Source organism: Engystomops pustulosus, chromosome 2 (assembly GCF_040894005.1).
Source record: "Engystomops pustulosus chromosome 2, aEngPut4.maternal, whole genome shotgun sequence".
Lineage (NCBI taxonomy): Eukaryota > Metazoa > Chordata > Amphibia > Anura > Leptodactylidae > Engystomops > Engystomops pustulosus.
This window is the reverse complement of record NC_092412.1, coordinates 32,127,239-32,153,949: the sequence shown is the minus strand read 5'-3', so window position 1 is coordinate 32,153,949 and position 26,711 is coordinate 32,127,239. Positions and strand designations below refer to the sequence as shown.

The following is a 26,711-nucleotide window of genomic DNA, read 5'->3' as shown; positions in this document are numbered from 1 at the left end:
CTGTATTCATCCCCACTGGGCTTTGTCATAGGGGGCAGCGCATCAAACATGCTGGCAGGATTATTACCCAGAAGGTAGCGGCAGGACCCCACGTGCCGAGCGAGAGATGCAAACACAGACAGACGCGGGGGAACCGAAATCAGCCAGCAGCAGGACGGCATTAATAATACAACAAGATTAAACGGCCTTACATCCAGTATCTGCTGCTTCCATACATTACCAGGCCGGAGATACAAATATAGATAAATACATCGTCAGATATGGCGGCTTTTTCTACGCTAGACTATTAAACTCCCACAATGCACTTTATCCCATATATAATGACATTTTCCTCGCAGATTGGAAAGATGGTTTATAATGATACACTGGATGGGATTGCTTCGCAGCACTGCTGCAAAATGATGCTTTGTGTCTATTGTGAAGCAATCGTATAGGATTTATATTACTCCTCAAGTTCAGAGACATTAAAATTACTCTGGGCTCAATTAGGCACCAGTCTGATACATAAATATTTCTACGAAATATAATCGCCGGAGTTTAGAGAAACCATTTCAGGGACTTAAAAAAAAAAAACGCTTTTAGGTGCATAGTAAATCTAGGAGAAGGCGACGCAGCAATGAAAGCAAAGATGGGTGACCAGGGAGGCTGATAAAGGTCCTGGCAAGAACCCAATGTCGGACATACAACCTGTTATGTAAGCAGATCACATGACTCTACACGTGACATCACTTTTTTGATATGTGACAAACTTCGGTCACATACCACGGCGGAGCTCAACCATCTAGAATTCACAGTAACGAAAATCCTTTGACAATTTGATATCTGAACAATGTAGTAAGGGAGTATAGGGCGGTATTATTTATCCACTATGTGAGTTACCCTATATAACACACACCTGCCACTGGGGAGCGCCATTGTATTGTGCACTGTAGGGGGGTTTCTTTTTGACCAATGGGTCTTAGTGAGGCCTCATGTGAGGCCTTTTTTGTGATAACTGTAGGGTGGTATAACATGTTTTGGAAATTAGAACACTGCATAGTTCTTTACAGTAATTTGTGGAATTTTACTGGAGGTGACTGATACGGATTGTCAGTGGCCACAAACATAAGGATCTAGTCTATGAACATAATGAGGATAAAGGTTGATTCTGGTGTCTCCATCTATGGGGGTCGCTAAGAAAATTAGGACCCGATGGCAATGTCACAGTTTGGCTACCCATAATTTTATTTTTTTTTACTGGAGGAAAAACAACATGTAACTTGTCTGTGTTACTCACTCCTCAGATCTTGGCCCCCAATTTAGTGCTGTACAGCTCTTCCCTCCTGCTCCTTCACAGAGCTCACAGCCTGGTGAGTTGACATCAGTGGGAGAGGGAGGAGCTGTATAAAAGCACAAAGATGAAAGCAGCCTGCAGCCACGTGTTGTTTTTTTAAATGCATCCAAACCAAAGCCCAACCCCTGGGACCACACAGAGGATTCTGTCATGGTGCAAGGGAAGTTATAACACACAATTATATTGTAATGCAAATGTTTAGAGAAAGCAGAAAGACATATTTGCAGTGCAGGTGTGATAGACCTCTGCAACCTGTCTTTAGTGAAAATGAGGTCCCTGGTGACAGGTTCTCTTTAAGGCTGAGGGTGACTTCCCAGTCTTCTCTCCAATAATTTAATATTCTCAGGTGGTCTAGGGTAATCATAAAGATTAATTTTACATAAACTAGTTGTCTAGGTCAGTGATGGCTAAGCTCTGACGTGTGTGGCAGAGATGACAAGCCAAGACGACTTTGCTGACATGCAGAAAGGCGACAACATCCGGAGTAGGAGAAACTCTCCAAGTTCCCCATGCTTCGTATACTGATGCTGCTGTCTGCTCACTACTCTGGCTATGATGGTAACTACCCCCTAACTATATATTCCTTGGTGCTTTAAAGGAAACCTACCATTTCAAATGGTAGGGGTAAGCTGTAAATACTGAGGACCAGCTCAGGGTGAGCTGGTGCCGGTGCTTACTTTCGTTAGTGTCATTAACCGCTGTATTCGGCGGTGCGTGCGCACGACTGTGCGCGCGCCTACATAGGAAATTCTAGGGGGCCCTGGGCCACCTAAATTTCATACTCAAAAGGACCTTCACTTATCTTCCTGTTATCAATACACATGTACACAAGACCCATTTCAGGACCTTTGAAGGTCCTCCAACGGTCCTGAAACCACAATTTGAAAGCAGGCAGAAGGGACACATCCTCCATTCCCCAAGAAGCTTGATTCTAGTACCATATCTAGGGTGTGAATTCAAGAGCTATAATATTCATACAGCCCAGGGCCCATGACAGTCCTAATCCTCCCTTGTTCTTTGCATCTAATTTTATGTTCCCTTGTGGTCTAGAGTAATCATAAAGGTTACTTTTAAATTCCAATGTGGTCTTGGCCAAACTATTATTTAAGGTTAGGTGAATTTGTGTCATTACAGGTGTTTCCATTCTAAGTAGGCACAAAGAAAATTGGGGCCTTTGGGCAATTACTCACCTCTCTGCCCCCTAATTACATATTCCCTGGTGGTCTAGAGTAGTCAAATAAGGTCATTTTATATTTCTCTTGGTCTAAGGTAGTAAAAATAATGTTAACTTTACGTTCCCTGGTGGTCCAGGGCAAAATATGAGCAAATAGTAAATTTTGGTTGATTCGGGTTATTCCATCTTGACAGCAGGACATCTGCCTAGCCTGTGTCCTGCTGAAACCAGCCCTGGAGCGCAGCTCTATCTAACCTAACATTAAAGCTGGCAAATAAATGAAGGAAATAGCAAGGAGATGAGCGGTGCGGACGATGCAAGAGGGGATGCGATACAAGGAAAGAGTTACTGGTGGTAAATATTTCTTTGTAATGTTTAGGCAGGAGGGAGAGGAAGCTGTTTTCGGAGCATTGTGTTTGTTTTAGCCTGTGGCATGTACAGAATCAGTCATTAGCACAAAATACTAAGGAACAAGCGTTCAGCGGGGAGCGGACACGGGGGTAGTCTTGCTCTACTTGTACTGCACTTGGACGCACATCCTTGGAAGCCTTAGCTATGCACTTTTATAATTCCCTTCTATGCTGGAGCCCTGAAGCTAAGCATCTTGTAATGCAAAACTGCACGTTACAAGCGGCGTGTACATATCTGACTCGGAGCAGAACGCCGTGACCGCGCAAGCTATTAACCTCTCACATCGCCATGTTACTCATAAGCCCCTCTCGTTAAAAATTAGACATTTCGGGGAATGAGCCGCTTCTATTCAATAGCGCAGAAAATGACAACTGGAGTCAAACATTACACAACGCTCAGATATATATATCGGGATGGGAATTGGATTTTCCGGGGACAAAATATCATTTGTCGTACATAAAAACAAGAGTAGGTCTACTACAAACTCATCAACAGGGATAACGTAGCAACACTTATTGGTGCTGCCCGTGATGGAACATCTAGAAAAACGTTTACGGTAATGGGTTGGTTAACGTGCACCTGGACATAGGCCAGAAATATGCCATTCCTAAAAATTACTAGCCACCTGTATCCAACTCCGAAATGCTGTTTGTCCAGTGGTTTCCATAACTTCTCTAGCAACAGAGAGTACTGTATAGTCTTAGATGGTGTACTGTATTTTTCGGACTATAAGGCACACTAAAAATCCTTTGATTTTCTCAGAAATCAAAGGTGCGCCTTATATATGAATCATACTTACAGACAACAGCTGCCTTGAACTGTGCACAGGTCTCCCACCTGCTGGTCATTCATCCTTATAATCAGGTGTGCATTATAATCAGGTGCGCCTTATATATGAACCTAGACGTTGTAGCAGGCATTTATTGATGGTGCGCCTTATAATCCGGTGCGCCTTATAGTCCAAAAAATACTGTAAATACAAGACAGAAGTTATACTTACCTCTGGTCTAGCAGGTCACCTACCAACACCCCTAAAAAAATTGCAATACAAAGGCTATATCAACATAGGTCGGCAGTTACAGGAGATACCATGCTGGACTGGAGGTAAAGAACAACTCCTTTAAAGGAAATTGACCATAAAAATCCAATATTATAAACTAGGGACACTTTTGCGCACTGTGACTGTGGTAATCTCCTTATATTTCTTCTAAAATCTACGTTTTAGTTATGCTAATGAGCCAGGATTGTAGCACAGTAAGGCTACATTCACACGAACGTATGGGGGACGTATATACGGCCGACGTATATACGGCCGATATACGTCCCCCATACACTCCTATGGGCGCACGGCACCCTACGGGAGCAGTACGGTGCCGCACACGTGCGGCACCGTACCGTTCCGTACCCGGGAGAAAGATAGGACCTGTCCTATCTTTCCCCGTAATACGGGGCCGTGCGCCATAGGTTGCTATGGAGAGGGGCGGGGGTGAGCTGCGCTCACCTCCTCCTCCTCTCCCCGTACACTGCCGTTGCCCGCTACGGTACGGTACGGGCGGGCAACGGCAGTGTGAATATAGCCTAAGTTTCAGTGCACGGTGGGAGGGGTAAGTGCTCCTGCACAGTGTAACAGCCTGTGAAGCTACAATATGGAGAGGCTCTGTCCACCCATAGCACTTCTGGCGCATTAGCATAATTTTAAAAGATGACTTTAGAAGGAAGGAGGCCGTGGATAACAAATTAAGAAGATTACCACAGTCACAGTGCCTGCATCTAGGAGTATACACCCCTGGTTTATCCATGCTTTATTTTGATGATAAATTTCCTGTAAAAGGGAGTCTACCACTTTCACCAAACATTATGATCTACTTGCAGATGGTTGCTGAGAAGTTCTTAGTTATTTCCAAAATACCTTGATTTTCAGGATATTCCCAGTTTAATCCGTATGCAAATAAGGGAGTTGGAGTCTTCTGCACCCATTGTCTTCCGACACAATTTGAATCTTAAATCCCGCGCTCAATCCGAATCAGTCGGATCGTCCGACGCCCTTCCCCCAGCGCAAACCCGTGTTAAATACCTGTCAAAGCTGCGCATATCCCAAAACCGGCCAACAGTCCTACGAAAGTGCGATCCGTGACCCTTAGAAAAGAAGCCCCATTGTGCCGTCCTTGGATTCGAAAAAACATATCAAGCCACCAACTGCACAATAATTCTAGAAAAGTTTTATAAAAATGAAAAATTTTGTACAAATACTAAAGCATCCATAAAAAATGTACGGTAATTAACGATTTTGTATTTTTTAAATATTTTAAAACGTTTAACAGATACTTACAAATTTCAGATTTATTTCTTTTATATTCATGTAAAAGTAGACGGTGAAAACAACATATGGGGCATGCTGGGAAATTAGCCATCCTGTAATTACCGTTCTCTATTTTGGGTTAGTAAAAGGTAATTCCAGGTGTCTCGGAGGTCACAGATAGGAAGTTCGGAGCCTTTATTATAAGCAACATGTTATTTCCTTATATAAGGAGTAAAATGAAGAAGTTGCGGGACGGTTTTCTTTCGCCACTTGACCAGGGATATTACGGAGCACTTACGTGTCGCACCGAGCACAACACAACTTACTGGTTTCTTAAGGAGTTAAGCAGATATGAGACTATGTCTTATTACTGATATTTGGCTTTATTGGGGGAACTATAATCTTGGGAACTTCCACTCTGAAACTGGTATCGCTTCACCACAGCCCGGTGCTGGGAGGTGACGGCAAACATCAACGTTGTACAGAGCGAGTAACACAACTATAATAATACCCTGGTCTTATGTGTCTTAAAGGAAATCCGTCAAAGGTTTTGATAATGTGAGGCTGCAGCCAGTGTTATCTCTGGGAATCTGTGTAACCATACCCCATGTGTGTGTTGTTAGTAGCAGCAGAGCTGTGAAAATGGTTATATAGGACATTATTGAGAAGTAGTGACCTGTAAAGCACTTGGGGTGAGATAGAACCTTATACTGATTTCCTGCAGTCTCAGTCTGTGCCCCTCTCACTCAGAAGCATCAACGTATATTACTTTATAAAGAGTACAGGCTGCCCCCTACTTAAGAACACGCGTCTTACAGCCAACCCCTACTTACAAACGGACCTCTGGATGTTGGTAAGTTACTGTACTTTAGCCCTAGGCTACAATAATCAGGTGTCTGTAATGAAGCTTTATTGTTATCTGGTTCTTTTTTAAAATCCAATTGTCAAGGAGACCAAAAAAAATTTGTCTGGAGCTACAATTATGAAATATACATTTCCGACTTACATACAAATTCAACGTAAGAACAAACCTACAGAACCTATCTTGTACTTAACCCAGGGACTGCCTGTACGGACCTATACTGATGGATATAAACCACATGGGGTGAGGTAGAAACTTACTATTTCCTCCAGTAGCCTCTGCTTGTGTCTCTCTCCCTCCGCCTGCCCGTGGAGCCTGATAATTGTAAGTATCCTCTGATGGTCCCTAATAGATTGTAAGCTCTTGTGAGCAGGGCCCTCATTCCTACGATGTCATCTGACCATGTGTTTGTGCTGTAATTTCTTAATTTGTTTGTATATGTGCCCAGTCATCAGTTACGTGCTGAGGAATATGATGGTGCTATATAAAAAAACCTTTTTATTATTATTATGCTTTTACACTCCAGGTTTGTAGCTGTTCAAAGTTCATTTGAGACGTATCCTGTCTACAGATGCAGGCTTATCCTATGAAGCTTGTACAGGCGTTAATGCGACCTCTGTGCGGTTTTATCCAAACTTTCTGCTTCTGCCTCCCCCTCTGCTCCCTAAGCACTTCCCCGTTCCCTCTGCCTGATGTATTCTCACTTCTGCACAGTGTAACAGCCTGTGAAACTACAGATTGTAAATTTCCTTAACATATTCAACACTGCATATACAGATAAGCAGTATAAAATAGGCCGCTGATGTCAAGCTTTATAATATCTATATATAACGATCAGGGTCTGTGGAAAGCTGAGTTGCTGCCACCAATGATGAAATTCTACCTCTTACAAGGACATAATTCTTGGACTTCTCCTCCCAGGTAATCTTTTGATCTTTAAAACATAAAAGACTCTCCAGCCCTTGTAATCTATGAAATAATTGAAGTATATCATGTTCTCAGATTGCATTCTGGGAGGATCGCCAGCCTTAATGTCCAAATGATGATTGTCGTTGTTTAGCCTGGGTCATTTACAGATGCAGAAGAGCAGAGTTTGTCAGTTACAGATGCAGTAGGGCCGAGTTTGTCAGTTCTAGATGCAGAAGAGCCGAGTTTGTCACTTCTAGATGCAGTAGAGCAGAGTTTGTCAGTTACAGATGCAGTAGAGCCGAGTTTGTCAGTTCTAGATGCAGTAGAGCTGAGCTTGTCAGTTACAGATGCAGTAGAGCAGAGTTTGTCAGTTACAGATGCAGAAGAGCCGAGTTTGTCAGTTATAGATGCAGTAGAGCAGAGTTTGTCAGTTACAGATGCAGTAGAGCAGAGCTTGTCAGTTACAGATGCAGTAGAGCCGAGTTTGTCAGTTCTAGATGCAGTAGAGCTGAGCTTGTCAGTTACAGATGCAGTAGAGCAGAGTTTGTCAGTTACAGATGCAGAAGAGCCGAGTTTGTCAGTTCTAGATGCAGTAGAGCCGAGTTTGTCAGTTTTAGATGCAGAAGAGCCGAGTTTGTCAGTTCTAGATGCAGTAGAGCAGAGTTTGTCAGTTTTAGATGCAGTAGAGCCGAGTTTGTCAGTTCTAGATGCAGTAGGGCCGAGTATGTCAGTTACAGATGCAGAAGAGCCGAGTTTGTCAGTTACAGATGCAGAAGAGCCGAGTTTGTCAGTTACAGATGCAGAAGACCCGAGCTTGTCAGTTACAGATGCAGAAGAGCCGAGCTTGTCAGTTCTAGATGCAGTAGAGCCGAGCTTGTCAGTTCTAGATGCAGAAGAGCCGAGTTTGTCAGTTCTAGATGCAGAAGAGCAGAGTTTGTCAGTTTTAGATGCAGAAGAGCCGAGTTTGTCAGTTCTAGATGCAGTAGAGCAGAGTTTGTCAGTTCTAGATGCAGAAGAGCCGAGTTTGTCAGTTCTAGATGCAGTAGAGCCGAGTTTGTCAGTTCTAGATGCAGAAGAGCCGAGTTTGTCAGTTCTAGATGCAGAAGAGCCGAGTTTGTCAGTTCTAGATGCAGTAGAGCCGAGTTTGTCAGTTCTAGATGCAGTAGAGCCGAGTTTGTCAGTTTTAGATGCAGAAGAGCCGAGTTTGTCAGTTCTAGATGCAGTAGAGCAGAGTTTGTCAGTTTTAGATGCAGTAGAGCCGAGTTTGTCAGTTCTAGATGCAGTAGGGCCGAGTATGTCAGTTACAGATGCAGTAGAGCAGAGTTTGTCAGTTACAGATGCAGAAGAGCCGAGCTTGTCAGTTCTAGATGCAGAAGAGCAGAGTTTGTCAGTTTTAGATGCAGTAGGGCCGAGTTTGTCAGTTACAGATGCAGAAGAGCCGAGTTTGTCAGTTACAGATGCAGTAGAGCCGAGTTTGTCAGTTCTAGATGCAGAAGAGCAGAGTTTGTCACTTCTAGATGCAGTAGAGCCGAGTTTGTCAATTCTAGATGCAGTAGAGCAGAGTTTGTCAGTTTTAGATGCAGTAGGGCCGAGTTTGTCAGTTCTAGATGCAGAAGAGCAGAGTTTGTCAGTTTTAGATGCAGTAGGGCCGAGTTTGTCAGTTACAGATGCAGAAGAGCCGAGTTTGTCAGTTACAGATGCAGTAGAGCCGAGTTTGTCAGTTCTAGATGCAGAAGAGCAGAGTTTGTCACTTCTAGATGCAGTAGAGCCGAGTTTGTCAATTCTAGATGCAGTAGAGCAGAGTTTGTCAGTTTTAGATGCAGTAGGGCCGAGTTTGTCAGTTACAGATGCAGAAGAGCCGAGTTTGTCAGTTACAGATGCAGAAGAGCCGAGTTTGTCAGTTCTAGATGCAGTAGAGCAGAGTTTGTCAGTTCTAGATGCAGTAGAGCAGAGTTTGTCAGTTACAGATGCAGTAGGTCCGAGTTTGTCAGTTACAGATGCAGTAGAGCCGAGTTTGTCAGTTACAGATGCAGAAGAGCCGAGTTTGTCAGTTATAGATGCAGAAGAGCAGAGTTTGTCAGTTACAGATGCAGAAGAGCCGAGTTTGTCAGTTACAGATGCAGAAGACCGAGCTTGTCAGTTCTAGATGCAGTAGAGCCGAGTTTGTCAGTTCTAGATGCAGAAGAGCAGAGTTTGTCAGTTCTAGATGCAGTAGAGCAGAGTTTGTCAGTTACAGATGCAGTAGGGCCGAGTTTGTCAGTTACAGATGCAGTAGAGCAGAGTTTGTCAGTTCTAGATGCAGTAGAGCAGAGTTTGTCAGTTACAGATGCAGAAGAGCCGAGTTTGTCAGTTACAGATGCAGTAGAGCAGAGTTTGTCAGTTACAGATGCAGTAGGGCCGAGTTTGTCAGTTACAGATGCAGTAGAGCCGAGTTTGTCAGTTATAGATGCAGAAGAGCAGAGTTTGTCAGTTACAGATGCAGAAGAGCCGAGTTTGTCAGTTACAGATGCAGAAGACCGAGCTTGTCAGTTATAGATGCAGTAGAGCCGAGCTTGTCAGTTCTAGATGCAGTAGAGCAGAGTTTGTCAGTTCTAGATGCAGTAGAGCAGAGTTTGTCAGTTACAGATGCAGAAGAGCCGAGTTTGTCAGTTACAGATGCAGAAGAGCCGAGTTTGTCAGTTCTAGATGCAGTAGAGCCGAGCTTGTCAGTTACAGATGCAGTAGAGCCGAGTTTGTCAGTTACAGATGCAGTAGTGCCGAGTTTGTCAGTTACAGATGCAGAAGAGCAGAGTTTGTCAGTTCTAGATGCAGTAGAGCCGAGCTTGTCAGTTCTAGATGCAGTAGAGCCGAGTTTGTCAGTTCTAGATGCAGTAGAGCAGAGTTTGTCAGTTACAGATGCAGAAGAGCCGAGTTTGTCAGTTACAGATGCAGTAGAGCAGAGTTTGTCAGTTACAGATGCAGTAGAGCCGAGTTTGTCAGTTACAGATGCAGTAGAGCCGAGTTTGTCAGTTACAGATGCAGTAGAGCCGAGCTCGTCAGTTATAGATGCAGAAGAGCAGAGTTTGTCAGTTACAGATGCAGTAGAGCCGAGCTCGTCAGTTATAGATGCAGTAGATCAAAATTTTTCAATTACAGTTGTATTAGAACAGCCCATAACTACCATCATAAGTGAGTCAGGAGGCACCTTGCATTTTAGAAGCTCGAACAGGCCTGATAAAATCAACATACTTAGATGATTTTTGTCTAATGTGTACAGAAGGAACAAACAAACGTAGTCCAATATCAGCTGTGCTAAACCTACAGGGGGTTGCCAAAGTATTCAAATTGATTTTGATTAAAAATTTACGCAAATATATATATAGCATTTTTTTAAGTTTAGTTTGAAAAAATTTAGAGAAGCTTGTATTATTTTCTTTACACTTCTCTAAAAAATACATGACAATTTGTGTTTCTCTAAGTACATTTAAAAAAGAGGAAAAGCTTAAAGGGCTCGAATAGTTTTACCTCCCACTACATATCACACAGTGTGGTGGAATATATATAACTAGACAAAAATCGTCTCTGTTACACTTCTGAAACAGACAAAGTGATGAGCGGCCTTGTGCGCTCTCTCCGAATGCCTTGTAGGTAATAAACTACAAGTGCAGCACTAAGCTCCTAAACCGCAGACGGTGTCAGATGTAAAAGTGATTCTCATGAATTACCGGAGAATGGCGCACTGACCACTTAGCGGGAGAGAAAGGATTAAAAATAAAGAATGACAGAATTGATAAACCTGACAGAGTCCGGGAAACAAGATCAGATATAAGGACACAACTCAGTCACCGCTAAACATGGCCGTATCAGAGACAGACATTACGGCTGATCGATGTGTTCCCTGTAGTGAATCTCTATGTTACAACGTGTCAGATGAAGAGTTATACACTCACATGAACGTGCCAAGGAAAATCCGTCATTAAAACGTAAGGGCGCGTACGGAAATCGTGACCGCCAGCGACAGATAAAGTAGCGTAACACCCCCCCCCCCATCTATAAATCCCATGTAAAACTACATAAATATATCTCATGAATACAAATGTATCGCTTCAGCTCTCCAGGAACGGCTTAAACAAACAATGTATCATCACATTCCCCCTGAAAACTCCAAGAATAATACTTTCAAATAAAAACTTATCGTACATATTAAATCGAAGGATCCGGCCCACTCCAGTCTCGGAGGGGGAAGATATACGGGCGTACAGACTTTGTATAGTGATACGCCAAGGGAATATCAATGCCTGCCAAGACTGTATTTAATGCCAAGGAATGTTGTATATCTATCTGTAGTGTATATTTTTCTATAATCAACAACATCCTATATACTGTATTGGTAAAAAAAAATATATATTTTTTGTGTCGCATGGTTTTTAAATGAGTGTTGTGTTTAGAGCTTTCCGTAAGGTTTTTCGGGACAAAGATACTGAATTGACAACCAACATGTGCAGCATATAGTGCTATGGTCTCTTCACTTTACATATTATATAGTGGCGATGCTTCATATCTCAGCTAAGGTATGTTAAAGGGATTGGCCACTTGACATCATGTTTTTTTGTAATATGTGTGTAAGTGTGGGGAGCAGGATATGAGGTAATTTACCAATATACATCTATAAAAAAATTCTGCTCTGCTTTCTTGATATGTAAAGTGAAGCCTCCTGTCTTTTACCTCACCAGCCTGAGATTCCTGACCATAAAATGGCCAGGGGTTGAGGGTCATGTGATCTTATCAGTCCATGAGCAATCACCCTGCCAGGATCTTCATATAATATATTCATGAATACTATCATAGTATCCTGATGATTGCTCATGGACAGTCAGAGATCACATGACCCTCCATCTGCGGCCATTTTATGGACAGGAATCTCTGGCTGATGAGGTAAAAGACAGAAGGCTTCACTTTACATATCAAGAAAGCGGAGCAGAACTAGTAATAGCTGTATATTGGAAAATTACCTAATATCCTGCCCCCACACATTACAGAAAACATGAGGTAAAGTAGAGTATGTTTTCAAAGATTGATACCCGGGAGGTAGTGGTTAAACCAAGAAGAGCCACTGACTAGGCACACTCCCACATTAGCCAAAAAAGATTAACAAAATTCAAAAGGTGTCAGTGCTCTCCTCCGTTAATGTGTAGTTAAACACTTCTTCCAAAGAACGATCTCACTAGATCGTTCTAGTGAGGCTGAAAACTGAAGTTTCCCTTGGTTTTCATTCTGTTCCGCTCTCCGTTTCCTTATGCTGGATCCCGTGGTGCGGGGTCTACGACGGGATCCAGCGTAAGGAAACGGAGAGCGGAACGGAAAGAAAAGTAATAAAAACTTCCATTTCCAGACTAAAGGGATCTGGTGAGATCGTTAATGTGTAGCTTTTGAATTTGGACCCCCAGTCATTTGACATTTTTCCCCTATTCGACGAAAAGGAGATTTTGATAATGGGAAAACCCCTTAAAGTCCCAGCCATTTCCTACTTGTATATGTCAAAATTTTGAAAGCAAAAAATTCTTACAAGAATAATATAACTGGCAAAATAAGATTATTTTTACTATATTGACAGCTTTAAAGGTCCAATATTGACGAGACATCATCCAGGATTGAGAAGTGCACATAATGGGGGAGCGAGTCTGGAGCAGGAACACGTCTTTGCCTTACATTCAACACAGTAATAAAATGATTCGGGTGGAAAGGATGCCTTAATAGGATTCTTTCATGGTGATTAACTAAGCACATTGGTAAATTATTGAGTCTAAAGCTTGTGAACCAGCAGAAGTCTCAAGGTCATCCCCCAGACAAAGTCACTTTAACTCAAGCCTTGAATATATAAGAGGAGAAATACTGTGGTGAGACAAAATAGGCCACTAATAGTTTACAGAAAGTCTGCTTAGTGATAGTGTTATAGAGCAACAATCCCCTTTTACTTGGTTTTGAGGAGCTCATAAATTGTTTGTTTTGTGACAACATAGGAATGGAAAAAATAAAAAAAACATTCCAAAACACACACGCAGTGGCCTCTGTATCCCATCTCCTGTTTATATTTACGGCAATGACCGGGGGTATCTCCTACATTCTCCTCTACTTCTCGTTTCTACCAGTTCCTCTACTCATTACCCATTACAAAATAAATTCAGATTGAAATACTAACCATGACTAACAAAACCATCCACCGCTTGTGTCTTCCATAGATCTCCCCGCACATCGGGGCTCATTTACTAAGGGTCCGTCGGGTTTCCCGGCGATTTCTGCTTTGCCCCGATTTGCCCCAGGATTTTGTTGCACTCGATCGGTGCCGGCTTGCACGTGACAGAAATCAGGGGCCGGGCTGCTGACGGATTCGGACAACGCGCAGGATTTAACATTTAAAATTGTGTCGCAGGACACGCACTTACATGGACCGGGAAGAAGCAGGTGAACTCCGGTGGAGCTCGGGGCAGAAGCGACGGATGCAGGAACTCGGGCGCACAAGCTTAGTGAATCGCATCGGGCTTCATCTTCGTTGGACCGTCCGAATCAGGGATCGCGACAGGACCAGGTAAGTAAATTTGCCCCATTGATCTGGGTGCAAAGGACACTACTGCCTAAATGGATTAATGGAAATTTCTCCAAAATGAGTGGTCAGAAACAGTGAATGCATTTCTCTATAACATGCTGATAACCAATCATAACTCTTTCATCCCCACCACAGGACAACTTCCAGAATGTCAGGAGTTCCACAACAGCTGGGAGCAACTCAAGTCCCCTACAAGGTACCCTAAAGTGTTGATTTACTGTATGTTGAGCTTCAGTTGTCCTCTACCTCTTATCCTATTGACTCCTAACCTGAGAAAGACATTGTGAACATCTGACAAGACATATATCAGTTTAATAGCCTCCTCCTCAGTTGATGCTTAGCTCTGCTCATACCGCTGAATGTTAAATCTCCGCCAACTCTCATGCTAGAACAAGGAAGACTCTTAACAAGCCTACGGCAGACATGCATGGTCGGGTCTTCAATTTTCTTTCATGATTTTTGAGGCATGAACACAATTTCGCTAATCTTCCCCGAGGAGCAACTGAAATCAAAACAGTATCAAGCATTTTCCAGTGGAGTTTGCTGGATCTCTTTGGTATAATTGGGTGTGACTGACAAGCTCTGTGTTTTCTACAATACGTATTTGTTATTTCGCAGTTGAGTTTGTACATTACACAACTCCTCGACGTCTCCGGTCCGACCAGGGGCTATTTACTGCAGTGTTCACAATTCATTTCATAACACGTTGGGCCTGTGCGTGATCATCCAAAGGCAAGATTTAATTGGATTCCTCCAGACTTCTAGAAACCCTTCTGAAAATGATACTATACTTTATACAGTCGAATTACTATGATAAGTCATTCATTTTATATAAGTTTTAAGAGTCTATTTCTATTTTGTCCCTTGTGAAACCCCTTTTGGTAACACTTATCACCACTTTTATGCCTCCAGTTATACCATCAAAATCAAGCATGAAATACCATGGACTCATAGATCCAGGCAACATGGACTGTGGTAATCATTCCTTCTAAAAATCAACTTTTAAAATTATACTAATGTGCCAGAATGGCTCTTGGGGGTGTTACCAAAGTCCTCTGGGTTTCACAAGCTGTTGTTACACTGTGTAGCAGCACTAGTGATGTGTAGTTTGCGAACGAGCCGGCTCTTTTACGTAAATGACGGGAGACGGCTCTAACACATCACCCGATACATTTGGGTTAAAATTGGTTTGGAATAACCCCCTAAACTGGCTCAATCTCTACATCCCCTTACATTACATTAGCATTGAACATAAAGGGGGAGGGAGAAGTGCAGCTTCAGAATGTAACAGACTGTGAATCTGCAGCACAGAGGGGCTCTGATAACATGCCAACAGCCTTTCTGGCTTATTAGCATAATTTTAAGTTTACTCCTAGAGCAATTGCATAGAGTCGGCACAGTCCACAGACGGCAATGTCTTACAGGACAGCTACAAACGGAGGCACAATACTACATTCTTCACAGAAGTCACAGCCTGGTGAGCTGACATCAGCGGGGGAGGAAGGAGCTGTCCAGGAGCACAAAGGTGGGGGCTAAGGTCTGAGGAGTGAGTAACACAGACAAGTCACATGTTGTTTTTTTAAATGCATCCAAAGCAAAGTCCAGCCCCTGTGACTACCCCAGGATTTTGTCATGGTGCAACGTAAGTTATAACACAATTATATTGTAATGCAAAAGCTTATAAAAGGCAGATAGGCATTTTTGCACTGCAGGTCCCGGGTGACAGGTTCCCGTTAAAGGAAGATTTTTTTCACAGAGGATGGGACAGTCTGATGTGAGGAGAGCTGGACTTCAGTGTTATACTCTCTGCCTCGGTGACTTTATACGACCAAAGTACATTTCACTTCAAAGTTGATTTTCTGGAGGACACCAAAACTGGGCCATGAAACAAAAGTGATCTGGATGGTGTCAAGATTGATAACATACTGTTTGTGATTTATTAGATCAATTTTTGCTGAAAAGTTCCCTTTGACCACTAGGATCATAGTCATATCCCATATGGTTGGCCACCCATTTACCACTATGGCACTTGTATCCCGGAAGAGGACGGCATTGTCGAAACCGGATCGGCCAGCGTGTGTTTTGTGTTTAGCTGTGTTTTATTACTATCTATGCTCCCCAAGGACATCTGGAAAACGCAGGCCTTCGTTTGGAACAGCAGGAGGCACCTAGACAGTCCCTTTAATGCCTTGACAAAACTAACTACAGTCACTACATCCAGACAGGGAAATGGGATCCCCATAGTAATAATTGGTGGGAAGCCAACAACTCGCTATCCACCTCACTCATCATTTCCTATCCAGCAGATAACGAGTAAGCTAACGGGAACCTCTCAGGGTGATTTGGGATACTAAACCACCCACAGGTCCTTATAAACTGGTGCCTTAGTGATTTTCAAGCTTTCGGGGTGAAAAATAAGTTGTACTCCCCTTGGTCCCCTGGCTCCTGCGTGTTCCACCAAGTGAAGCTGACATATTACCCCCTGGCTTCAATGTTCAAGCACCATAAATACAGCGCATGCACAGTAAATCTGAAATACTGTCCCAGCTTCACTTCCCTCATCGCAAGATATGGCGAAAAAATTTCATATAAAAACTTCAAAAAGGTCAATTTGGGATCCTAAACCATAGGTCTATAAGGATATGTAGTTGGTTTAGGGTCCCAAATTGACAGGCCATAGTTAAAAATTACCTAAAGAATCAGGGCTTTGCAAAGTTTTATTCATATAACTTTATATAGCTTTGCTAAAATGTATATACTGATACTTCACTATAGTGTTTATAGGCGATATAAAGCCTTTGTCTTACCATCCACTCAGCAAGGAATGTCAGCCAAGTAAAAATAAATGACAGCTAATAGGAACCAGACGTGAACTTTAGCATCCATGATAAACCGGTGACATCTGGAGGTCCCTTTGACTTGTAAACTGCACAGTGAACGCACTGCACGTCCAAATATACCCAGATAGCGTGGGAAAATAAAACAAATGACCGTCATAAAGTGATAGGGTTCAGTTATAATAAAAATAGAGCAAGAAAAGAAAAAAAAAAAAAAAAAAAGGAAAAGTTTTATAACTATAAAATCTATCAAATCAGATTCTCCATTATGGTCAATAGTGGGAACAGTATGATTTTATTTAATCTAGAACTATCTGGATTGGACAAGCATAAGATTACTAAATATTCCGAATTATTAAAGTCATAGACGTCGAGTCGTCTTTAGAAATGTAAGCTCAACCGTGTGGTTGTAGTCTTGTGAAATTCAATCTCTCCATTTCAGGGATATATACACACCATATATTTCCCAAGTGTGAGACTGAGGAAACCAAAATAAACATAGCAAACACCTAAAAAGTCACACGGAGTACCACAATGGAGACTCGTAGGAAAATTAAAGAGTTATAACCACTAAGTCCCCATGCTAAGCCTGAAGCTAGTGAGCTAGTAACTAGTGAGTATATATCCTTGTGAAAAACTAAGGCTACATTCACACTGCCGTATGGGGGACGTATATACGGCCGATATACGTTCCCCAAAGACCGCAATGGACGCAAGGCGCCCAACGGGAGCGGTACGGTGCAGCACACGTGCAGCACCGTACCGCTCTGTACCCCGGAAAAATATAGGACATGACCTATCTTTCTCCGTAGTACGGCGCCCTGCACCATATGTTCCTATGGAGAGGGGTGGGGGTGAGCTGCGCTCACCTCCTCCTCCTCTCCCCGTGCGCTGCCGTTGCCTAAGGCTACATTCACACGACCGTATAATTTCTCCATTCCCCTATTTAAGGGTCGTATGAGCCCGTATATACGTGACGTTTTTTTTAATCCATATGCTGCACCAATGTAACCCGTATTTTATACGTCCCCATAGACTTCTAGGGCATACGGAACTGAAATACGGGAGAAAATAGGACATGCTCTATATTTTTATACGGCTAATATATGGTACGGTGCGCTACGGTGTCAAAAACGGCAATATAAATGGTTGGACGTATTGTCTATTGAAATAAATGTGGCCGTATGTAACCTGTAAAAAATGGTACGGTACAGATACGGACATTTTCATACATCCATGTGAATAACTGTCCATCAAGTAGTAGGGCTACTGACAGAGCAGCCATAAAAGGGCCCATTGCAGGGGGGGTCCTGGCCAGAGCGTTCAGCCTATGACAATCTACATCCTCAGGGTGCAGTTAGAGTTGACTGATATGGTGAGCGAAGCAGAGAGTTGTCAGATCCCTACTCCACCATTGTGCCGCTACCATGTCTAACAAAGGACCGCTGCGTGGGAAAGGGGAAAGCGAAGTAGTCAGTTTTTCAGGGGTTGGGGCTTACATAAAGGGAAGTATAATAAAATGTTAGGACATTAAAAAAAAAACAATAAGTTGGGGGGGGGGGCAGTTTTATTGTGGGGTCCACGTCCACCAGAGAAGGACCATCATAAGTGTCGAGGGCTACAGAAAAAGGAAGGGTATTATAAGTGAGGATTAAAGGAAGGGGGCATTACACTATATGGGGGCCAACAAGAGGGGTATGATAATGAGTACAGAAGGGGGTGTGGTTTGGGCACAAAATACATTTTAATGTAGGGGTAATTGTATTTTGTGGTGGTCTGTATAGTTGCATCCCAAAGTTTTGCTATAGGATCAAATTATCTCTAATTATGTCGCTGTTTCCTATACAGCCATACATATTGGTCAAGTATAGGAAGAGAAGACAATGGAAAAGATTTAGTCAGTGTATATGTACATATGTGTGTGTGGTGATGATCAGGTGCATGAATATGTATGTGTACTGTTATTACTGTATGGATATGTGTATGTATGTGGATTTCTGTATGAATGTGTGCACTAGAACTGTTTGCAATATTACTCTCTAGGTGAATGACAAACAATTGATGACATGCCATGTCCGCGGCCTGCACATATTTGTATGCCCTCGGCCAGGGGCGTAACTTGAGGGAGTGCAGAGGTTGCGATCACACCCGGGCCCAAGAGGTTTAGGGGGCCCTTATGGTGTCACTTTCCCATATGAGAAGACTATTACTATAAACCATACATTATAGTCGGGGGCCTGGTACAGACTTTGCACTGGGGCCCATCAGCTTCTAGTTACGCCTCTGCCCTTGGCCTCGGTGAATGGATTTGTGTATGAAAGTGTATGCTACTATGTACTATGTATTATGTGTGTGGATATGAATGTCTTTCCTCTCATACAACTAGGTGTGTAAACCTATTTTTGTTCTCTGCAATATTTATCCAGTTGTGTAACTTGCATCACATGTCCCAGTTCCCAAAAGATAAAGAAAAGTCATCTTTGCTATAAAGCTCATTTCCATGAAGCGACGCACAAAGTCTCTATTCACACAAACCCACAAAAAAATCCATGGAAATCTGATCCCAGAGCTCGGAGAAACCCAACAATTACCTTGACTGCATTTTTCTTTTCTTTTTTTTTTTAACTTATCTTATGACTCATGTATACATTCCTGTAGTCGTGAAGGGCGCATGCGAGACGTAAACATACTGACACAGCTTGAGATCTAGTCAAAAACCTACGTAACCCTGGCCATACGTCTACATATATCATAAATATATTTTTGCGTGTTTTTTTACCTCACAAAACTCACAAAAAAGGCCTTAAAACCCACATAGGAGGCCATATGTCCGCGTGGCCCACGTAGGAGGCTATATGTCATACAAATGCATAGTAGGACTTCCATATAGCTCCCCACTGTCCATCCATAAACCTACTATTTCATCTGAAGCCATACTGAAATTTTTTTCTGTCAGAGTTTTTGAAAGTAATGTTCTGCATAGGAGATATCTTCGTATGATGGAGGCTTTACAGCAGCACACGGAAGTTGTGCAGCTCCATAAAAATAGTGTGACTGTGCGGTTTGTAACTATAACCCAATTACCGGGTCATCGTAACTCCAATGGTATGTACGCGGCCAGGAAAAACAAGCTGGCCGGTAACTTCTATTTATTTTAATATGCTTTTACCAGGAAACATAAATGGGGGATTACATTTATATAACCCAATATAATCCAGGATTCATTGAGGAGACAGGCAAAAATAACCCTGTCAGAAAAATGACACTGCCCTTCGTGATTGTCTGGAAATTGTATTTTGCCTGATAAATGTATGATGGAACAAAATTAAAAATAATAAAATTATTTATTTTTTTTTTAAATTGCCATGAAATCGCAAGGTATCATTCATTTACAATTTAATTTTTTGCATTATTTTTGCAGAAATTACAGAAAAATCTGCAATCCAATCTGGATCCAGCTCCCTATATTCACAGTCGCCCGAAGCATTACATCACACCTATGCTTGTGGTAGGTCCTGGTACTGTCTCTTATTCCAAATGCGAAACGGACGTACTTCCCACAATTGTACATTTGGCGCTTTCCTTGAGTAAACAGGATCCTTCATTTACATGGTGTTTGAAGTCTGAACTGAAAGGGAACATGTCAGTACCTGTGGTGCCCCCAAACATGCCTTTACGATTTAGGGTCCCAAACTTTTTACCCTGCTTATGTCTGTGTCCTATGATTCAAGGTTGTAAAGGCAGTGGAGATCTGGTCCACTTTGGTCCTCCAGCACATCAGTACACCTTGCTTCCTATGCATACGCTGAACATTTGGCACATCCACAGTGAAGTGGGGTCTACTGATCTATGCATGTTACACATGTAAGAGGTCCTGATGCACTGAGGTCACCAGGCTTGGATAGATAAAAAGGTTTGAGACCTTGAAGCCAATCTGTCAACAGGAATGTAATTTTTAAGTGGTGCAGGTACTGAATCACTTCAGTACTTTATAAAACAGTTTTTCACATTACCTTGCTCCTTGCCAGTAGTGTGTGGTGAGCCCTGGGGGTGGGGGATGGCAGCAGGCCACCTGTGTGCCTTTGTCTCAGTCTTCTCATACAGTTCCTCTACTCCACACCACCTCCATCCCTCCCCTGTCTGATCAATGCTAATGACAGGAAGTGGGGAGTGTTAGTGAGCTGGCTCTTTAGGCTCCGCTCACTAAGAAGAGCCGACTCTTCTGGCTCCTAAACGGCTCCCTATGAAATATAAATTAGGGAGCCGCAGGCCAGTCAATCACCCCACACCACTCCACTTTTAACTCGATTGTATAGAGTTAAAGGGGGCACGGTGAGCCGGTCAGGGGCGGGGATAAGTGAGCCATCAGCTCACTGAACGGCACATCACTAATGAGTGTGGAGAAAAGGAGACTGAGACACAGGCACACAGACTGCAGCAGAGAATCAGGTAATGTGAAATAAACTTTTATAAAATACTGAAAGGAGTCGAGAATACTGAAAAAGGCATTTTTTAAATGAGCATAGCATAGGCTATTAGAACCTGTCACCAGCTAGAAATAACATTCCTAGTGACAGGTTTGCCTACTGGAAAGCTGGAAAGTATTACAACCATGTTAAGATTATCCCTTTGTAGGTTATGTGAGTTTTCCTATGTTAGCCATTAATTTGTCCATAAAAATGGCCTTATATCCCATTCTTTTTACATTAAATGACCTCAACGTGACCAGATCTTGGCGGAGAACATGAATGGGCCGAGTATAGCACTGTGATATCATCAATGCCAGTGGCGCCCCCTGTAGGCAGGGAGGCGAGGTAACTTATCTGAACCCCCTAATGCCCATGTATGACCCCAAAGATCTAAACTATAAAACGAATGAAATTGTTGATCTTAATAGTAAAAATTGTCCTGTCAGAGGCGCACTCTACAGTCAGATGTTATTGGTATTCTGTGAGCATAGAGCATAAAACTACGAACACATCAGGGAGAACGAAAAAGGATTTCATTATTACAAGCAGAAGGCCATGAAAGTGGAACAGTGATTAAAGGAAATCTACAAACCTAAAAAATGTAAATGGGAACCATACATATGGCGCTTATAGTACCTGTGGGTGCGCCGCCATAAGGTTAACCCTTCACTTCCTTTCTCAGAGGAAAAGAGAAAACACAAATCCCAGTGCGCATAAATCACAAGCTGCAATCCTCAAAGCAGCCATAACCCCTGTCCCCAATTAATTACCAGTTCCCACAGGAGGCGGCAGGGAGAGGAGTTCAGTGTCCCGTATGACGACGAGGATTGTGTAAATAATTTAAAGAATTTACGCCGGAGACTGATGTAATCATGGCAGCTAGTATTCTAACAATTACAAATAAGCCCCCTTCCACACACTGATCACATCTTCCTGTGTGGTTATAAAGCATTACTCTCTCTAAATCACCAGATCTGAGGTGAAAATACAACCACTGCAACCTAATAATGCACAAGTGATGTCACAGTGCAGGGATAGTACACAGAGTGATGTCACAGTACAGGGGTAATACACACAGTGATGTCACAGTACAGGGATAATACACACAGTGATGTCACAGTGCAGGGATAGTACACAGAGTGATGTCACAGTACATGGGTAATACACACAGTGATGTCACAGTACAGGGATAATACACACAGTGATGTCACAGTGCAGGGATAGTACACAGAGTGATGTCACAGTACGGGGTAATACACACAGTGATGTCATAGTACAGGGATAATACACACAGTGATGTCAGAGTACAGGGGTAATACACACAGTGATGTCACAGTACAGGGATACTACACACAGTGATGTCACAGTACAGGGATAATACACACAGTGATATCACAGTACAGGGATACTACACACAGTGATGTCACAGTACAGGGATAATACATACAGTGATGTCACAGTACAGAGATAATACACACAGTGATGTCATAGTACAGGGATAATACACACAGTGATGTCAGAGTACATGGGTAATACACACAGTGATGTCACAGTACAGGGATACTACACACAGTGATGTCACAGTACAGGGATAATACACACAGTGATGTGTATTATCTGCATCAAAACATAAATTGTAAAAACTATCTGCCCAATAACAGCATCAAACTGATTCTCATGGGCATGTGCCCTTATGCTGAGCGTGGGACGATGATGTCTAGTCTCCGGGGTACATTGCTGCACAACCTCTGTATACCGCCATAAAGCCTCGGCACTGTCAGTTTATCTATTCTCTTTACAGGAGCCATACTACCACTAAATTTGCAATTTTTTTTCCAAATTTTCAGGTAAGTGGCACAAAATCTAAAAAAAAAAAAATTTGGTTTGCACAACGGTTGTATTGCCCTAAAGATTTTTCCTTATCACATTGATTGTTTAGCACGCAATAAAAAAAACGCCTTTGTAACTTAGGCCGAAGGTAAATAAAATGTTTTCCAATGAATTGCCAGGAATGTCAGCCCCATCCTGGGAGACAGGGCCTGGAGGCTATAACTCCTCAGACAGCTGTATCAGATTACATTACAAAGCTTCTGTATCCTGGAGGGGTAATCTCTACCCACGCACTCCAGGCAGGGACCTAAGCGTCCACAGCTGGCCATAGACGCAAAGATCCAACCATAGATAGGAAATCATTTCCGTGATGGCCTTGTCCTTAAATTTGTCATTTATAAATAAAGTTTTGACAGCAATATAAACTGTTTAGAGAAGCCATTGAGCAGAATTGTCAACCGTTACCTAGCAACACTCCGTACACACATCCAGTGACAACTCCAGCTGCCCATTATCCTGTGAGATATGGAGTAGTCACTGACTAAACCTCAAGGGCTATACCTGCCCCTTTAACATGACCTATGGGAAGTCATCTCCTCTCAGAACAGATGCTAGTCACCAAATAAAGATGTTATCATGCCACTTCCTGACTAAACCAGTGTACGTCAGTTTACCAGTAAATGCGAAGGGTGTTATAGATCACATATTATACCACACATGCAAATAAAACAATGGTTTATTCCTTTAAGAAGCCACTGTCATGTTTTGGCGACGCTTTCAGTACAAGCATCTATACAATGTTTAGGGGTATAATCACACAGAGAACTCTTTGGGGGTTGGCCATGGCGATTTTCTTGAAACTACGTCCGTTTTTTGTAACTTAGGCGCGGAATATGTGATAATGCCCCTTTAAGGAGTCACACAAAGAGTCCATGCCACATACCAAATGACAGAGAGCCAATGCGGAGGCAATTTATCACCACTTTCTTCTCGACTTTGGGAGGTCTCTAATTTTTTTCACGACCCTCGTTTTGAACCCGTTTTTGGTTGGGTTTTTTTAAAAAAAAGCATCCGTTTTTGACAGGTTTTACCAATTATATTAATTAAAACTGGTCAAAAAGGGATGCATTTTAAAAAGACGCATGCGTTTTTTGGACGGACTGCTTAAAAAAAGGACCAAAAACGGGTTCAAAACGCCATGTGTGGCATCACCCTTAAAAGGCTCTTAAAGGGGAGGACATGTGGGTAGTCCGTCCGTATTACATGTTTTGACTGGCTCTCTCTTAACTAACAGATTTTTAGGGGGGATTTTTCTGCCAATAAAATCGAGACAACCAAAATTTGTCCATAACCACTTATATAGAGGCCATACATGCTTGATCAACTGTAGGAACCTATAAATGGGGGGCTCAGTTTTAATTCCAGGCATATTTTAATCCACTGCCTATAAATATAGGTAAAAATGACAAGTTCTGTCATATGATTGTACCATTTCGAGTAACTAGAGAGTGGAAATTAGGAAATAATGGGAAGAAATGCCTGAACTTAGGTTACCACCATAAATAAAATCTTCCTGATAGCGCCATGACATTCAGGATTCAGTTACATTCCTAAGATCACATTCACAGTAAATATGATAACGATTGTGACAGATTGGACAGATTTCCATTGATATCAACCACACACATAACAATTACAATACTAATAATTGAAATTGAATACAATTTTTTGGGGTCGTCATAAAGCATTTATACGGGCAGCGCATTATAAGTTCAACAAATATTTAAAAATTGACAAAAACTTTGTGCAACTTTTTAGTACAAAAGTTATCAATCAAAGAGTGAGAAACATCTGTTTATACATGGACGATCACCATAAGTATAATTTACATCATCCGGGATACAGTTTTTTTTTTGGTCGACGTATAGAAATTATATGGGGGTCGCATTTATTAATTTACCAAAAATGTAAAATTTTGCCAAAAATTTTATGGAACTTCAAAAAGTGAACAACCATATATGAACCTGCGTAGAACGGCGCCATACTCCGTAAATATGGATAGAAGATTGGGGCAACTCAACGGATATCATTCCATCCATTAGGGGTCCAAAACATGTGCTCAGGGATAACAATAACAATAAATAATTTGTAATTTGTACTCCGTAAATACATCTCAATCATACGAAATTTAGCAAATATGTCACAAATTTTCTTATTCCATGGGCAACATTTCTCCCGGGAAACATTCCATTTACGAAAAACTCATTGTATAGAAGGAAATTCTCCCATTCTATGACCAGATACAACTTCCCAGAGATTCCGCACAAGTATCCAGTATTAATATACATATTACAATGTAATAACATCATATTACAACCTGGCTACAAACTTCCGAATGCAACGTCTACAAGCAGAAGAAGACACAGTGAATGTCTTGTCGTGACATGTACTTACTTCTCAGGGCTCCCACCAGCATGTTCCCATCTTTTATTAACTCCTTAATGAACTTATTGGTCCTTTCCAGTTCAATTTCATGACATTTGAGCCTTTCCCTGAAGTCTGGACTATCCAAGTAAGAATCACTGAACTCCAGAGTGGGGAGTCCCATGGTAAATGAGGAGCCTTAGATTCCTGGGAAGGGAGGAAATCTTCTTGGAGGAAAGTTTTTGGGAAGGAGAGGAGTCAGAGGCTGCAGAGTAGTGGTGCTGGAGGTCTGCAGCCTGGGTCACCCTGCTGCATTGTCCCTACACTCAGCACTGAAGCTGCTGCTGCTGCACAGAGGAAACTACTTTTCAGACATTTCCGGCAGATCAGACTCTTTCTTAGCCTCTTTCCCCTCCCTTCTGCACAGAGCAGCCAGGCTGATCAATCCTGCAAGAGCCAATGCAAGCTAGACTCTGATCCCAAATCCATCTACCCCCCTTCTCCTGCCACACAGGGACTCCCAGCAAGGTCACACTCAGGTCACCTTACATTCCTAGATAAAACTTCATACAAAATAGCCTGCACCCCCCTTCTGCCCTGGAGTCTTCCCTAGATGCAGGGAAAGAAGAAGGAAGATTGCAAGGATCCTGGGAGCTGGAGAGGATTGGGAGGGGGGGTCTGATGACCTCAGCCTGAGCTGTGGCTGCAGATGTTACATGGGGGACTCAGAACACGTAATTTAGGAAAGAGGATTGTAAATCTGAAACTTTTTGTCAAAGAATTGGAAACTTGAGAAGTTTGTCTCTGGCGCGCCACCTGTGGGTGGAATGGGGAATAGCAGGCGCTGCATGACCTCATAGGGGGGTATTGTATTTGGGGAGGCTTGGGGATAGACAAATGATGTCTGGAGGGGACAATGGGGGCTGTGTATGCATCTGTAGTGTGTCACAACGCCAGAAAACTGTGTACATATATATATACATATACATTACATATTATTATTATTATTACATTGTTAAATATAGGTACTTTTGTCGATGTATAGATGGTTGTAATTACCATTACTCTATTTATCTCTCTATTTCATATCTATATATCTCCTATCTATCCAGTATTTATGTACAGTATGTGAAAGTTGCTATATAATATTTATATATAAATATATAGTTCTCTGCAGTCACATTCCCCTTGGATATTGTATATAAGATGGCGGCTGATGGTTCAAGAAGCAGAATTTTTATTTATTAAATTAGTTTATGCTGTTGCCTTATAAAGAATATACAAGCTCTTATACCTCTTGTGTCACCTCATCCTCATAGACTGTAAGCCCTTGTGTCTCCCTCTCATCCTCATAGACTGCAAGATCTTGTGTCACCCCCTCATCCTCATAGACTGTAAGCTCTTGTGTCACCCCCTCATCTTCATAGACTGTAAGCTCTTGTGTCACCTCATCCTCATAGACTGTAAGCTCTTGTGTCACCCCCTCATCCTCATAGGCTGTAAGCTCTTGTGTCACCCCCTCATCCTCATAGACTGTAAGCTCTTGTGTCACCCCCTTATCCTCATAGACTGTAAGCTCT

The 26,711-nt window shown here is 42.3% G+C and overlaps 1 protein-coding gene across 1 annotated transcript in view; it reads right to left on the bottom strand.

Moving 5' to 3' along the window:
- ARHGAP42 (Rho GTPase activating protein 42) overlaps positions 1–25,775 on the bottom strand; it is a 201,969-nt gene extending 176,194 nt beyond the window's left edge. The window contains exon 1 of the mRNA XM_072134180.1: positions 25,162–25,775. Within this exon, the coding sequence (XP_071990281.1) occupies positions 25,162–25,315 (154 nt within the window). The 5' untranslated portion in view covers positions 25,316–25,775. The remainder of the gene's footprint in view (positions 1–25,161) is intronic.
- Positions 25,776–26,711: the final 936 nt, after the last annotated feature.